The 16,297-nt window shown below is 44.8% G+C and overlaps 1 protein-coding gene and 1 pseudogene across 1 annotated transcript; one reads left to right on the forward strand and one right to left on the reverse strand.

Annotated features, from left to right (window-relative positions):
• LOC138431536 (MYND-type zinc finger-containing chromatin reader ZMYND8-like) overlaps nucleotides 1-16,297 on the reverse strand; it is an 86,909-nt pseudogene that overhangs the window by 59,247 nt on the left and 11,365 nt on the right.
• On the forward strand, nucleotides 8,690-12,878 carry LOC138431240 (testis-specific Y-encoded protein 3-like). The gene is made up of 6 exons (XM_069573384.1): nucleotides 8,690-9,217; nucleotides 9,815-9,892; nucleotides 10,034-10,145; nucleotides 10,245-10,390; nucleotides 10,510-10,601; nucleotides 12,731-12,878. The coding sequence occupies exons 1-6, from the start codon at nucleotides 8,690-8,692 to the stop codon at nucleotides 12,876-12,878; spliced, it is 1,104 nt and encodes a 367-aa protein (XP_069429485.1).

Consider the following 16,297-nt stretch of genomic DNA (forward strand, 5'->3'; position numbering starts at 1 on the left):
AACCTTCAAAAACTAAGCTCATGGCATCCAGTCCCATTACTTCATGCTGAAAAGAAAGGCAAACAGAAATATGTCCTGAATTTCTAACTGGTGATACTGCACTTAGTCTAGTCTGGTATCAGGTCAGTTCAGTTCAGTCACTCAGTCATGTCTGACTCTTTGCGACCCCATGAAACACAGCACGCCAGGCCTCCCTGTCCATCACCAACTCCCAGAGTTCATTCGGACTCACGTCCATTGAGTCTGATATGCTGAGGCACTAACACCGTAAAAGCTCGGAGGGCAGTGGCCACCTTTCTTTATTAAATTTGACCGTAAGCCCCCAAGGCCTCCAGATATGTCTGAAGCAGCTCCCACCACCTCAGGAAGTCAGATCGTAGCTCAGAAATCTCCCCTTCATTCTCCTTTCCAACTTCCTCCAGCATATCACCTACCTGTAGCATTTTCTGTCCCTGGCCTGGGAAAGATTCTCTGTTCTTAGAGTCTTCACTGAATTCCATGAGTGCCCATCCATTGTCCATATTTTGAGCTGCCTGCTGACTGAGTGGCAACATTTGAGGAATGGAAATGAGAGGCTGAAGGCAGGCCTGCACTGAGATTAATTAAGTTCCATAAAGGGAACCTGCACTTCCTTTTAGCTAAGCTGAGTGTTGTTAGTGATTTGAATCCTATTGATCTGATCATCTGGGAGATGAGCATTTTCTCTCCAAAACTGGAATTAAAGGCATCTATTGGTTTCACTTTGGCTGTTCGACTTCTCCAAGGCCTACTGTACCTGTACTGTTACCTCCAATATTCTCATTTGAGCATGCCTTGGTCATGATGGGCTGCAGTAGAGACTCTTCCAGGTGTGGCTAACATGGATGGTGGAGAGGTCTTGCTAGCACAGTTTCTCGAGCTGGTAGAGGACTTGAAGTCTATACTCTATCAATCCTGGGGATGTGTCCCTGGCATGGCTGAAAGTGTTAATATTAAGCTTGCCTGGAGCTGTGGTTTTGCTGCCCACAGTGGCCCTTGTTGGGGTTGAGGACCATGTACCTCTCCATGGGTTGGGGGCCCTTCAGCCTGGAGTGGATTGTATTCCTGTTTTCTTTTTTTATTTTCCAGAGATGTAGTTAGGAAGCTAGAATGGTGGCCTCTTTGGGGTCTCAGGAATCCAGAGGACTGGAGAGAGGCGTGGCAGCCATAGACAACAAACTCTGCTGTGGACAAGCTGACACCAACACACCCACCTGGCCAACTGTGTGGGGGGCAGGCCCAGGCAGCTCCAATGGTTTGAGAGGGCTTGAGATCCTCTAGGCTGCCTCATGGCAGCCTAGAGTCTTGGTGAGGGGAGGTTTAGGGACGCCTAGACCTCCCTCCTTACCATGATGTCATGGTGACCATGACATCACAACTGTGTGATTTCACTACAGCAATGGGCAGCGATGCCTTGGTCACTACCATTCGCCTCCTCGGATTTAAAAGGAGAGGACTGTGTCTTTTTAATGAGGTCAGACTGCCTTCCTGATGTGCTTATTTTCAACTACCACTGCCTGTGAATTATGCTCACTCTAATAGATCAACTTGATCCATGAAAGAGGAGTACGTTCTAGCCCAGCTGAATCTCTAAAGAGACAGTGAAAGCTCTTAGGGAGCATGAGGTATCCATGAGGATTATCAGTTGATGGGAAAAAGAGCTCTTTAGCATTTTCCATTCCCTAAAAATATATGCATGACAGGGCCAATACAATATTGTAAAGTAATTAACCTCCAATTAAAGTGAAGAATTTAAAAAGTAATAAAGGATGCCTGTTTTGGAACTGACGGCTTATTTTCCAGAGAAAGTGCATGTACTGGTTTGCTAGTGTTGCCATAACAAAGTGGCCCATACCAGGTAGCTTCAGTAAATGTCTTCTCCAAATCCTGGGGATCAATTCAGTAATCAAAGGGTCAGCAGATTTGTCTTTTTCTGACGTCTCTTTTGGATTCTGACTGGCCATTCTTTGCCTTTGTCTTCACATAGTAATGTCTCTGTGTTGATTGTGACTGATCTCCTGCTCTTATAAAGTGCCAGCCGTATTAACCCAACTACCTATATAGAGACCCTATTTCCAAAACGGGTCAGAAATAAATTATAATTTATGCAGTCTGACTATACATAAAGTACAGACTGTTAGACCTTCAACATACACATTCTGAGAGAACACAATTTATTCCATAATATCGAGTTTCTTCTTTCCACTTGGTATTGCTCTATCTATCTCCCAGAGTTCACCCTATGAAGTAGGTCTCCACAACACAGAAAACAACTGGTTAAAAAAAAGGATTGTCCAGGGGTAATACAGATGAAGACAAATTTCAGAATTTATAACCAATCTAGAAATCCTCTCCTCAAAGACATAATGGAAGGAAAGCATTTCTATCTTGGAGTAAGTGTCAAACTATAATTTGATGTACACTCTATAAGCAAACTACTAAAAGACTGACAAGACAAAGATATACTCTACATGTGCATCCTAGAAAATCAGCTCATTACAAAATTTTCAAAATAGTAAGCAGTCCTTGAGTAAGACCGGATGACAGCCTTTGTCACACTTGATCCTAAATTCACCTGGTAACTGGGGGAGCTATCAGTCTCTGCTAATTTGCTTTATACAGAAGGAAAAACTGCTCATACTTTTCTGAGTGTATGTGGTTTTGAACTGAGTCATTCTCTCAGACAGTCTGTTACCCTCTATAGACTTGAGAGGTAACTCATTACTATTAACAAAATACTCATGCAACCAACATCCTTAGGCCAAGCAATATTGAAACACTAGAGTTTAAAGCAGAGATATGCTTTGTTGCAGAGACATGCAAGGAGATGGATGGTTTATGCCTTTAAAAATCACAATCTACCTACAGAAACAAAAGACCTACATATAGAAAACTATAAAACACTGATGAATGACAAAAATAGATGGAGAAATAGACAGTGTTCATGGAATGGAAGGACTACTGTAGTGAAAATGAATATACTACCCACAGCAATCTATAGCTTGAATGCAATCCCTACTAAGATGCCAAGGGTATTTTTCAGAGAACTAGAATCAATAATTTCACAATTTGTATGGAAATACAAAAAAACCTCCAATAGCCAAAGCAATCTTGAGAAGGAAGAATGGAACTGCAGGAATCAGCCTGCCTGATTTCAGACTATACTACAAAGCAACAGTCATCAAGACAGTATTGTACTGGCACAAAGACAAAAACATAGATCTATGGAACAAAAGAGAAAGAGAAAATCCACGCACCTATGGACACCTTATCTTTGACAAAGGAGGCAAGAATATACAATGGAGGGAAGACAATCTCTTCAACAACTGATGCTGGGAAAACTGGTCAGCCACTCATAAAAGACTGAAACTAGAACACTTTCCAACACCATACACAAAAAATAAACTCAAAATGATTGAAGGTCTAAATGTAAGACCACAAACTATAACACTCCTACAGGAAAACATAGGCAAAACACTCTCTGATGTAAATCACAGTAGGATCCTCTAGGACCCATCTCCCAGAATAACGGGAATAATAGCAAAAATAAAACAAATGTGATCTAATTAAACTTAAAAGCTTTTGCACAACGAAGCAAACTATAAGCAAGGTGAAAAGACAGCATTCAGAATGGGAAAAAAACAATAGCAAATGAAGCAACAGTAATAACTAATCTGAAAAATATACAACCAATTCCTGCACTCAATTCCAGAAGAGTAAGCGACCCAATCAAAAAATGGGCCAAAGAACTAAACAGACATTTCTCCAAGAAACATATACAGATGGCTATCAAACACATGAAAAGATGCTCAAAATAACTTATTATCAGAGAAATGCAAATCAAAACTACAATGAGGTGCCACATCAGGCCGGTCAGAAAGGCTGCTATCCAAAAGTTCTCAAACAATAAATGTTTGAGAGGGTGGGGAGAAAAAGGAACCCTCTCACACTGTCGGTGTGAACTGAAACTAGTACAGTCACAATGGAGAACAACATAAAGATTCCTCAAAACCCTGGAATTGTAACTACAATTCCTCTGCTGGTCATACACACCGAAGAAACCAGAATTACAACACATGTGTGCCCCCGTGTTCATTGCAGCTCTGTTTACAACAGACAGGACATAGAAGCAACCTAGATGTCCATTGGCAGACAAATGGAGACGAAATTTGTGGTACATATAGACAGTAGGATATTACTCAGCTATCAAAAAGAATGCATTTGATCAGCTCTAATGAGGCGGATGAAACTGGAGCCTATTATGCAGAGAAAAGTAAGTCAGAAAGAAAAATTAACCCATATATATGGAATTTAGAAAGATGGTAACAATGACCCTATATGCGAGACAGCAAAAGAGACACAGATGTAAAGAACAGACTTTAGGATTCTGTGGGAGAAGGCAAGGGTGTGATGGTTTGAGAGAATAGCATTGAAACATGTATATTATCCTATATGAAACAGATATCGCCAGTCCCAGTTCAATGCATGAGACACGGTGCTCAGGGCTGGTGCACGGGGATGACCCTGAGAGATGGGATGGGGGACAGGTGGGAGGGAGAATCAGGATGGGGAGTGCATGTGATTCACGTGAAATTATGGCCAAGACCACCACAATAATGTAAAGTAATTAACCTCCAATTAAAATAAAATTTTAAAAATAGGTATTAAAGAAAAATTAAAAACATATTGTAGCTGAGAATAAAACCACAGCATATCAGAATTCGTGAGATGCATATCTAAAAGTGCTTATAATTATAAATGCTTGTACTAAAAAAGAATAAAATGCTAAGTCAATGGAAAGAAAAATTGCAAACTCCCTCAAAGCTTTCAGCAAAGGCCACGTATAGGAAATGTGAGGTCGGCGGGGGGGGGGGGGGGGGTGGCGGGGAGCGGGGTGTGATTAGCTGTTGCAAAATTCTTGCTGTCAGATCTTGTGTTCTTGAGGTAAGGTGGTGGACTGTGTCCTGTGTCCTGTAATCCTCAAGGGAAACAATTATTATTCCCTATTCCCTGAAAGCAGATTTCGAAGATCGACTTTTACCTTCCAAGGTCCTGGCTGCAAGGATGGGGTCCCTGTATAGCCTGGTTATCCTGTCTGAGAGCATCCATCTAGCACCAATCTTGTTAATTCCAGCAGTTCCCAGTCCCAGTTGGAAGACGCAGATCTCAGTTCTCTGCGCCCTTCCCTTACCAAGGCCCACACACACTGCCCAGCCACCTTCAATGAGGGAACTAGGTAACCAGCATGCTGCTGACCCTCAGCACCCTCAGTCTACCCAAATGGGGAGCTGGGTCCTGTATACTGTGACCCATGGAGACTGCCATGACCAATCGGACATGAAGATGGCGATGGGACATGTTGGCCATTGCTTTGAAACCTGAGCCAGGCCAGTGAGTGGATCCAGCAAGGGCTCCGGGACTCTGCAAGACAAAGCCTGTCTTCAAGCTTGTCCAAGCTCCACAGTTCATTACCCAGCCCAAGGCCTAAGGGCCTGGAGGGCCCTGTGGGAAGTCTGTAATATATCTTTCAGTTCATTCTGCTGAGAGGCTTTCTGTTGGTGGTGTGGGGTTTTCTAATTTCCCTAATGGTTTTGGGCTGAGGCCTGCAGCTCTGTTTTCCATCCTGCCTCTATTGCAGTATCTTCCTTGATGGGCTTATTGAACCTGTGAGTAAAAGTTGGTAACTTGGGCCATCATGGGCCATTTCCACTAGCCTGATGACCACATTCTATTCTGTTTCTATAACACAGGGATTTGAACTTTACAATGTTATGTGATGTAAAAGCTTTTGTCTGCCTCTAATTGAAGTATTTAACTTAGCATAACATCCTCAAGGACATATACTGCAAACGGAGCTACCATTTATTTATTCATTGCTGGAATTATAGTTGACATGTACTGTATTTCCAACAGTCATATTTGGACTGCAGTTGCATAACAGTGTTGCTTTAGTTTCTGCTGTACGTATGTCACACTGAATCAATTTTACGTGTACATCAGGTCAGTTCAGTTCTGTCAGTCAGTCGTGTCTGACTCTGTGACCCCACGAATTGCAGCATGCCAGGCCTCCCTGTCCATCACCAACTTCTGGAGTTCACTCACACTCATGTCCATCAAGTAGGGATGCCATCCAGCCATCTCATCCTCTGTTGTCCCCTTCTCCTCCTACCCCCAATCCCTCCCAGCATCAAAGTCTTTTCCAATGAGTCAATTCTTCGCATGAGGTGGCCAAAGTACTGGAGTTTCAGCTTTAGTATCATTCCTTCCAAAGAAATCCCAGGGCTGATCTCCTTTAGAATGGTCTGGCTGGATCTCCTTGCAGTCCAAGGGACTCTCAAGCGTATTCTCCAACAGCATAGTTCAAAAGTATTAATTCTTCGGCGCTCAGCCTCCTTCACAGTCCAACTCTCACGTCCATATCTACATCCTGTCAATTCTGGATTTCCTTCCTATTTATGCCACCATAGAGCAGTTGAGCCCCTCTCTTCTTTTACTTTTCTCAAAACGTAATAGTTTTTTAAATTTAACTGGTCGTTAATTACCATACAATATTGTGATGGTTTCTGTCATGCAACAACATTAATAAGCCATAAGTGCACAGGTGTCCCACCCATCCTGGAGCCGCTCCCACGTCCCTTCCTACGCTATTCTTCTGGGTTGTTCCAGACCACTTGCTTTGCATGCCCTGCTTTGTGCAGATGAAAACCTGAAAGATGATTTTTCTGCATAAAATATGTAATTTTCTCCATTTCACATGTGAGAAAATGAGTGCATATGTTTCTACCTGAAACAGGAAATTGGTATTTCACGTTAGAAAATCTTGCATAATTTTCTTGATCATATGCGGAATCTTGTCTGTTTCACAGATGTGTATCTGTGCATGAGTTTTCCTACATGAATGGGGAATTCTATACATTTTAGATATGAAAAGTTGAGCATACACTTCCCTTCTTGGATTCTGAAACTGGAATAGGAAATCACATTTCCTATATGAAAATCTCTATGAAATTTTACTGACATGAAGTTTGTAATTAAGATCTGGGGAACCAATATGGAATTTAAATTATCTCTATTTCATAAATGAAATTCTGGGCACCACCGTTTCTTTGTGAAATACTTAACCCTTTTTATTTCTAATGTATAAAACAAGGACTGTCCACCATGAAATGTGGAGTTCTCTATATTTCCTGTATCAAAATCTAGGCATTATTCTCCTTCATGAAAGTTGGATTTCTCTATATATCATATCTGAAGATCAGAATAAACATTTTCCTGTGAGAAATAAAGAAATCTATGCAGTCATGCTAACCACTGGTTCTTCAGTCTCTGAAACACCTGTTTGCATTTGTGTCTATGCGTGTTGCACACGTGTACAAGTGTGAACTTGTGTCACCTGTTTGTGTGTGTGTGTCTGTGTGTGTGTGTCAGGCCTAAGATAGGTGCTCAGTGTGAAACACCAGACATCCTAGGAGACAAGAGTGTGAGCAGTGGAAACTGTCCAGGCACTTAACCTGAGTGTGCTCACCTTAACTATGGGGCCGGGAGGTAGGAGTAACTAATGGTCAGGAGGAGCACTTTGGGCCACTTGAAACACTTACAGGAATACCTCTGTTCCTCTGGGAAGTGCATCCGCAGGCGCACATCCTTAACTACCCAGGTGCCTGCTCTAAGCCACAGGCCTGGGGGATGTGCCAAGAGCTGACCGAGTGTAGGCCAGGGGTTCAGTGGGGGTTGGCTAGGGGCAGCACTGTGGAGCTTGGACAGCTAGCCGAGGAAAGTGCTCTGCTTCTTCCTCAGAGGATGGCTGCATTCTTGACACTGCTCAAGCCTAAGGCACAAGTTTACAGATGACTCTAAAGCACGTGCACATCCGTGAGGTCGGCATAAGCCCTCCCCCAACCCGCCCACCTTCCCCCAACCCGCCCACCTTCCCCCAACCCGCCCACCTTCCCCCAACCCGCCCACCTTCCCCCAACCCGCCCACCTTCCCCCAACCCGCCCACCTTCCCCCAACCCGCCCACCTTCCCCCACCCCCTCCACCGTGCACTCCCCTCCCAACCCCCCAACCCTGCCCGCTTCCGTCCTACTCCACCCACCCCCAACCCGTGGCTTGCAGTTTGATTCGGAAGTGAGCAATTCTGAACCTGAGGTACTCAGGAAACCTGTCACAACTGTGTGGATCCCTGAGCATGCGGAGTCGCCCACTGCCCCAGGGGCAATTTCAAGCTTGAGGATGATTGCAGCGGCAGGTGCCCTGGCTCTCCCAGTCGCTCCTCAGGCACTGTTACATTGTTAGGCAGGCAAATAGCTTGCGAGGACACGCCCACTTTGCGCTGGGTTGGGTTTGGCGGATCTTCACCTACTGCCAGACGGCCCAGACCTCCGAGGGGTGTGTCCAAAGAGCTAACGCCTTTAGACTCCATTTGATTGGTTCTGTGATGAGGTCTGGAGGTCAGGGTGGAGAGTTCAACCCCTTCCCGCCGCCATATTAGACGTGCGCGGTGGCACAGGGTTCTGCGCCTGCATCTCTCCCTTTCCCTGTTCGTTGGCTGTGGGCAAGTAACCCGTTGAAGTACCACGTGTACTGCGGCGGATGGGCGGACTGTGAGGGCTGTCGGCTGTGCTCTAGTGTCCAGTTTGTTTGCAGCTCGGGGCTACGGCGAAAACAGCATGGAGAGTGAGACGGGGCCAGAGGAAGGTGGCAGCACTCCAGGATCCTGGATCTTAGCTGTGAGCCCGGGCCTTCACGAGGGAGGGGCCCTGGGGCCTACCAGCCTGATGGGGGAGGCAGAGGCGATGCAGGCCCCAGGTGGTGAGTCAGGAGAGGAGGCCGCCCTCTTCTGGGTGGAGGCAGTGGAAGAAGGTGCGGCCCTGGAGGAGGGAGAGGTGGCGGGAATCGGGCAGGAGTTCCAGCTGCTGGTGTTAGACGTCATGGAGGAGGTGGAAGTGGTGGTGTACGAAGAGCAGGAGCAGGTGTTCTCGGAGGATCAGGGCCAGGAACATCCAAGGCCCAGAGCCCCGAGTGACCAGCCTGCACTGGAGGCGCTGGTGGCCCTGCAGCTGGAGTTGGATCCCGTGAATAAGAAAGCCCAAAGGGCGCATGCTCGCCTGAAGCATAAGAACTGCCAGAGGCGGAGGGTGCATTTAGAACACAGAAGTGCCATCATCCAGGGAATCCCTGGCTTCTGGGTCGAAGTTGTATCCCTTGGTGTGGTGCTTGTGATTTTTTTTTTTTAACCTGGGGTATTGCAGGAGCAGTTTACAGATCTGGTACAAAATTTACTTTTTTGGATGATGTGTATTGCATATCCATTCCTGCATATCTGTTCCTGAAAGCAGGTGTGATGTCCTAGCGTTCTGGTTAGCTCAAAGTGATAACTTGGACTTTATTTGCAGAGGTCTCAGTCAGAATTGTCATTAGCACCAGGGACTCTTCAGAGAAAAGGGTAGTCTGGAATCCAGTTCTTCTCCGAAAAGCTGAGTGAATTTGGGGGTGATGTTGTGATGTGTAAGTGGTCATACTGGTTCTAGCTAGGAGTGCTTGTTTTCCAGAGTAAGCTAACTTTCAAGGGGCTGTGATGAAGCTTATGCTCTTAGGAAGAGAACCTCCTGATACTGCATGCATAGGCACAGCCTTGGACCTTATTCAGCATTCATACAGTTTGGGTCAACAGAAATGTGACGAGTTAACTGGTAGCAAGTTGAAGTCAAACAGTGCCATTCTACTCTTTAGGCTAGCTTTGTTTTTCCAGCACTTTTCCCTCTAGCATCTAGAGGCTCCTTGACTTAAAGCAGTTTATGAACCACCCCCAAATGTCAGTTTTGATGAGCAACCAAGATGAAGACATGCTTCACTTCATGACCAACTTGAAGGTCAGGCAGGGGACACTGATGATTGTGGGGGAGAGGTGACTGGGCGGGGGCATTGTTTATCCTTAAAACATGAAAGGACAGCTCTTCTGTAAAAGGTTCACACCTACCCCACCCCCAGCTCCCCACACTTTGTCCTGGCAGGTGGAGGAATTCAGGCATCCCACTCATCACTGCAAGATCACATTGTCCTTTCGGAGGAATAGGTATTTCCAGAATGAAGTGATTGTTAAGGAGTATCTGATTAACGTCACTGGTAAGAAGCAGCTCCCTGGATTTGGGAGGTGGGGGCAGAAAAGTGTAGGTTGAACTGGAAAGCGATTTAGGTCTTTCTCCCATGCGACTTTTCCTGCAGGATACCAAGCATCTTGTTCGACTCCAGTTCAGTGGTACCAGGGGTTTGAACGTAAGGCATACAGCCGCAGGCACCATGACAGCAGCGTTAATTTCTTCAACTGGTTCTTTGACCACAACTTCACTGGATCTGACCGGATTGCTGAGGTGGGGTCCCACACAGCCAATGGGCCAGAACTGGTGATATATGTTGGAGCTTTTGGTGATACACGGGAGGGCTTGTGGTCTGGCCAGCCCTGTGCTGACCTTGCTCATTTCCCTGGCAGATCATCATAAAGGATCTGTGGCCCAATCCTTTGCAGTACTATGTGAAGAGGAAGGCTCCACCACGAGAGATACCGGGAGGACAAGAGGTGAGGTACCCAGGGTTTGAGCACTGGGATAAGTGTTGTCCAGGAACTTGGGTCATTTATTTCACTTGTGGAGAAAGTGGGACTCTGTGGAATACAGAGTGACACCAGGGCATGAGGGAATCAGCAAGAGACAGCAAGGGTACAGAAATGTAGTGAAGAACAGGTTCTAATTAGAGAAGCTTGAGGCAGATGAAGTGGCCTGGCCAGGCCAAAGTCACTCCAATTTATATCTAAGTCAGCTGCACATCTCTCAACTCTCATTCCATGGCCAAAAAGTCCACCCACAGGCTCCTCTTAAATTGGAACCCACCTACTATTCCTCATGAAGTCCCCTTTCAAAAAAGGTCTGTGAGTCTCCTTTGTGCAAGGCGGTTCCCCCAGTGACCCAGCATTTGATTCGATTTTGATCATCACACTTGTTTTGTTTTTAAATTTTCTTTTGCATCTTTTTCACCTGCTACCCTCATTCTGAGAATAGTGACCACTGTGCAGGATTATGGAGAACAGTCTATTTATTTATTTTAACTGGAGGATAATTACTTTATAATACCGAGACAGGTTTTGCTCTACATTGGCCAACATGTGTCCCTCCAAATGCTGAACCCACCACCCACTGACCTCCCCTGCCTATCTTCCTGGGTTGTCCCACAACATGACTTTGGTTGCCTTGCTTCATGCATCAAACTCACACTGGTCATCTATTTTACATAAGCTAATGTAAATGTTTTAGGGCTGTTTTCTCACAGTAACCTACCATCCCCATCTCCTGCTGAGTCCAAAGTCTGATCTTTATATGTCTCTGTCTTATTTGCTGCCCTGCATGTTGGATGTTCAGTACCACCTACAAGGTCCTCAACTCCGTGTATTTGTGTTAATGTCGTGTTTGTTTTTCTCTTTCTGACTTGCTACACTCAGTATAATAGGCTCCACATTCATTCCTTCTCCTTAGAACTGACCTAGATGTGTTCCTTTTTAGAGCTGAGTAACATATTATTGTGTATCTGTACTCCAACTTATCCCTTCATCTACCGATGGACATATAGGTTGCTTCCATGTCCTAGCTATTGTAAATAGTTCTATGGAGAAGACTGGGATACGTGTTTTTTACTATGTGCTTAGAAGTAATGTAAAAGTGCACAGACACTCTCTCCTAGGAACTGACTTGAAAAATTCAAGCTGTCTTTGGTGTTTTTAGAGAAGGTAGGTTTACATATTTCTTTCTCTCTCTGTTTTGAAAGGAACCCCCTCCCCCTAGATGTTGAGAAACTTATGATGGAGTGTCCCCATTTACCCAAAAAAGAAAACCGAAGAAGCTGCTTCACATGAAGATCAATGGCCAGCATAGTTCTCGGATGGGAAATTAATGAAGAGTGGTCTGGTGCTGAAATGGATTGAGCGGGAGACACAAATAAACCTGCAATAATTGTGAAGGATAAATAAAAAGCATCTACTGCCTGTGTCTCATTGTTTGGGCAGGATTTCAGGACAAACACTTCAGCTGCATGTAGGATTCTCAGTTTACTGCGCGTGAATTACCATCCATGGAGATTTGTAAAGAGGGTTAAGTCATATGTTGGGGTTGTGTCAGGGACGCAGTTCTTCCTATGGGGAGGGGGTTGGGGAGGATGGAGAAAGAAGATGAAGGGCCCATTAACTGTGTGTATGGAAGTTTTACAAGAGAAATGTGGATGTTCATGGAGAGGGTCTGGTGAACAAGGACCAGAGATTGAAACAGTGGAACACAAAATTTTGTTGGAAGGTGGTGCCCCAGGTATCTTCTCTGTCGCATATCATCAGACATTTTAAGAGTACAGGACAAAGAAAAGGCCTTCACATTCAACTCACTATGAACCTAGAAGGCCATATGTATATGAGCATGTATATGAGTGCACAGTCAGCTTTGCTGAGAGTGCTTCCCAGAGCTAGGTTTCCAGGTAACATCTTAGGGAATCAGGTATAAAGTATATGGCGAGGGGCTGTGGCCTAGGGAGAAAGTGAGGGGTGGGAAGGCAGTGAGGATATTAGTGTCTGGTAAAAGTGACCAGAGGGAAAGATAAATTGCAAGAAGTCAGATAAAGGAAAACAACTCCCATCATAGATGTTTGAGGTCATGTGAACTCTTGTTTTTTTCCAGGAACTCAGGTAGGTACAAAGTGTGCAAGGGCAGCGGTGAGGGGAATGAGGATGTTCGGACCAACCTACCCAGCCATGTGCTCCGTGTCCCATGCTGCTGCTGCTGCTATGGCTCAGTGGTAAATATTCCTTTTTCAAGGAAGGCTTAAGCTCTTTGCCGAAGCGCCTCTATCAGGCCAAGGTGTAGAAATAACATTTTTCTCACGAGCCCCCTGGTGACAGTTTCTCTTCCTTGCTGAATGGCTCAGCACAGAATGTTTTCAACCACAACGGACCTGTCCTTTATCTAGGGCTATGTCGCTAGTCTGTTCAAGGGCCAATGGGAACACCTGGAGCGTATGGAGCTCACTGAAAGACTGGTCAACACTTAGGGTGGTCCTCCCCAAGTAGATGACTGCTTTCTGGAATCAAATCCACCTCTGGATTGGGCAAAGGATAGACTGGCACAAATGGGGTAGGGAGTTCAACGTCTATTTAACCCAAGTGTTGTCCTCTCATCCCAGATAGAATGGCTCCAACGTGGGCATGCCTGAGGGTGATGTCCCACATGAAGTTCTGTCCCACATGAAATTCTCACTCTACGACTTTCCTTCCTGAAGCAGCATCTCTTGACGGCAAAGGGTAAATGTTGAATGTCAAAGTTCACGGGTTTATGGATGTCCCCTTCAAGATGTCCTGAATGAGATCTCCTGCTTAGGGCCAGCTTTTCCATTGTTGTTGTTGTTTATTTTTTTAATTTTAAAATCTTTAATTCTTACATGTGTTCCCAGATGTGAACACCCCTCCCCCCTCCCTCCCCATAACATCTCTGTGGGTCATCCCCATGCACCAGCCCCAAGCATGCTGAATCCTGCGTCAGACATAGACTGGCGATTCAGTTCTTACATGATAGTATACATGTTAGAATGCCATTCTCCCAAATCATCCCACCCTCTCCCTCTCCCTCTGAGTCCAAAAGTCCGTTATACACATCTGTGTCTTTTTTCCTGTCTTGCATACAGGGTCATCATTGCCATCTTTCTAAATTCCATATATATGTGTTAGTATACTGCATTGGTGTTTTTCTTTCTGGCTTACTACACTCTGTATAATCGGCTCCAGTTTCATCCATCTCATCAGAACTGATTCAAATGAATTCTTTTTAACGGCTGAGTAATACTCCATTGTGTATATGTACCACAGCTTCCTTATCCATTCATCTGCTGATGGACATCTAGGTTGTTTCCATGTCCTGGCTATTATAAACAGTGCTGCGATGAACATTGGGGTACATGTGTCTCTTTCAATTCTGGTTTCCTCAGTGTGTATGCCCAGCAGTGGGATTACTGGGTCATAAGGTAGTTCTATTTGCAATTTGTTAAGGAATCTCCACACTGTTCTCCATAGTGGCTGTACTGGTTTGCATTCCCACCAACAGTGTAGGAGGGTTCCCTTTTCCCCACACCCTCTCCAGCATTAAAAGCTTCTGCACAACAAAGGAAAATATAAGCAAGGTGAAAAGACAGCCTTCTGAATGGGAGAAAATAATAGCAAATGAAGCAACTGACAAACAACTAATCTCAAAAATATACAAGCAACGTATGCAGCTCAATTCCAGAAAAATAATGACCCAATCAAAAAATGGGCCAAAGAACTAAATAGACATTTCTCCAAAGAAGACATACGGATGGCTAACAAACACATGAAAAGATGCTCAACATCACTCATTATCAGAGAAATGCAAATCAAAACCACAATGAGGTACCACTTCACACCAGTCAGAATGGCTGCGATCCAGCTTTTCCATTTGACTATCTACACCCCAGCTTTGCTCCTACAGAGATGCAACTACAGCTCGAGAAGGCTTGGCCTTCTCTGGGTGCTTTCTGAACAAGCAGCCCCTAGTGCTAGTTAAAGCAGAAACTATGCTGTGATAACTACAGCAGGTGTGAGATAGCATAATGGGGCATGGTTTTCGGGACCTTATACTGGGTCATTCTAGGGACTGCATGGCATTCATCCACATTCAGAAGTTTTAAGCATTGCAAAGAAGATAAAGACAAGAAAAGTTTAGGACAGTGTCCCCCGACACCTAATATTTCCTACCAGTGCTTCAGGACCAGGGGTGGCTTTAGCTCCAACCTGTCCTGCAGTGAAGTGTAGAGATAGTCATGGATCGGTTAGTAAATCTAAACTGTGGATGGTTGACTGGATGGTCATTCTCTGGAAACTTGCCATGACTTGTGCCCCAGACTCTTCAGGGCTTTCTCTTGGGCCCTAAAGTCTAGGTAGTATTAGATTTGACTGCACACTCGGATGTGTTGTGTAAGGTTTTCTTCCACTGAATATCAATGCGTGTGAGACTCAGTGGATTAGTGATGAATTCATGAGCATTCTGGCTCAATCATCCTGAGCTGCATTTGCTTCCTGTGCCCTGGATGTGTTCATGTTTTCCTATGTTTAGAATGAAGACTGGGTGTGTCCGTTGTGTTTGCCCATGATTGTGAGTTGATATTTCTTCCTGTGAGTCTGCCTGTGCCTCCTGTCTTCTTTCATGTTGCACCCCTGCTTGTGCCATTATGCACAGCTCTGCTGTCATATCTGTCTTGCATGTCCCTATTCAACATACATGTACTGCTTGTGTTTACTCCTTCTTTTTTTAAGTTTGTGTATCTTTGTTAGACTGCATGTGAATTTGACCTATTCTTTCATTCCTGGATCAAATGCTTCCAACATCTTGAATTGTGACTTTTTAAAAGACTTCCATGATATTTGCGCACATCAAGCAATGCTTTATCACAGGAATAGTTAACTGTGACCCACATGTGGAAACAAGAATACCCATACACTTACAGTAATGCCTGATGGGCAAGAATATCACTCGTTGAAGTGAGAATATTAATTAGGATCGCAGAGGGCAAAGATGTTGCAGGAATGCATCTGTCAGGAAATTTTTTATCTGTCAGGAAAGATTTGGGGTTGACTTGTTAAGTGTTCTAAAAACACTACTGCAGGACTGAAATACATTGACTTTTACCCCTACCCATGTATTCTTGCCTTGATCGTTAAACTGACATTACCCACGCAGAATTTCTTCATGATTGTCAGTAAATCATCACCCACGTGAGAGGAATTGGGGCTTGCCTTTCTGTAAAGAGAAAGTTGTTAAGGAATTCTTGTCCCAGGGAAAAGCCGTGCATGATCAATTTCAAGTTCAAAGTCCCATGCTATTTCTGTGTCGTTTCTAGAAGGAAAGCACGGGGAATGGAACACACCAACCTGATTGGCACTGTGAACCAGTCCACAGTGACAGGAGTAGAGAACACAGGGACAGGTCACTCAGCTGTCCACAGTGAGGGTTTCCAACCCTGCCACCTCCTTGCATGTCAGTCCCCATCATTAGCAGATCCCATTCACCTTCCCGAATATATCATAGAAGTAGAAGAGGACACTGACATGATCAACTAGCGAGTGAAAAATTAACCGGGGCCAAAAAGAGAGTGGTCCTTACCAAAGTCCATTATACTGAATAAATAAACCAATAGTTCCGCATGTCTGCAAGTTTCTTTTCAGAATTCTTGTGTGTGTG

The sequence above is a fragment of the Ovis canadensis genome, chromosome Y, assembly GCF_042477335.2.
Source record: "Ovis canadensis isolate MfBH-ARS-UI-01 breed Bighorn chromosome Y, ARS-UI_OviCan_v2, whole genome shotgun sequence".
Taxonomy (NCBI): Eukaryota; Metazoa; Chordata; class Mammalia; order Artiodactyla; family Bovidae; genus Ovis; species Ovis canadensis.

Coding starts and splice junctions, on each gene's coding strand:
- LOC138431240 (XM_069573384.1), top strand. CDS start 8,690: ATGGAGAGTGAGACGGGGCCAGAGGAAGGTGGCAGCACTCCAGGATCC. Junction 10,146..10,244: donor GTATCTGATTAACGTCACTG/GTAAGAAGCAGC, acceptor CTTTTCCTGCAG/GATACCAAGCATCTTGTTCG. Junction 10,602..12,730: donor CCGGGAGGACAAGAGGTGAG/GTACCCAGGGTT, acceptor GTTTTTTTCCAG/GAACTCAGGTAGGTACAAAG.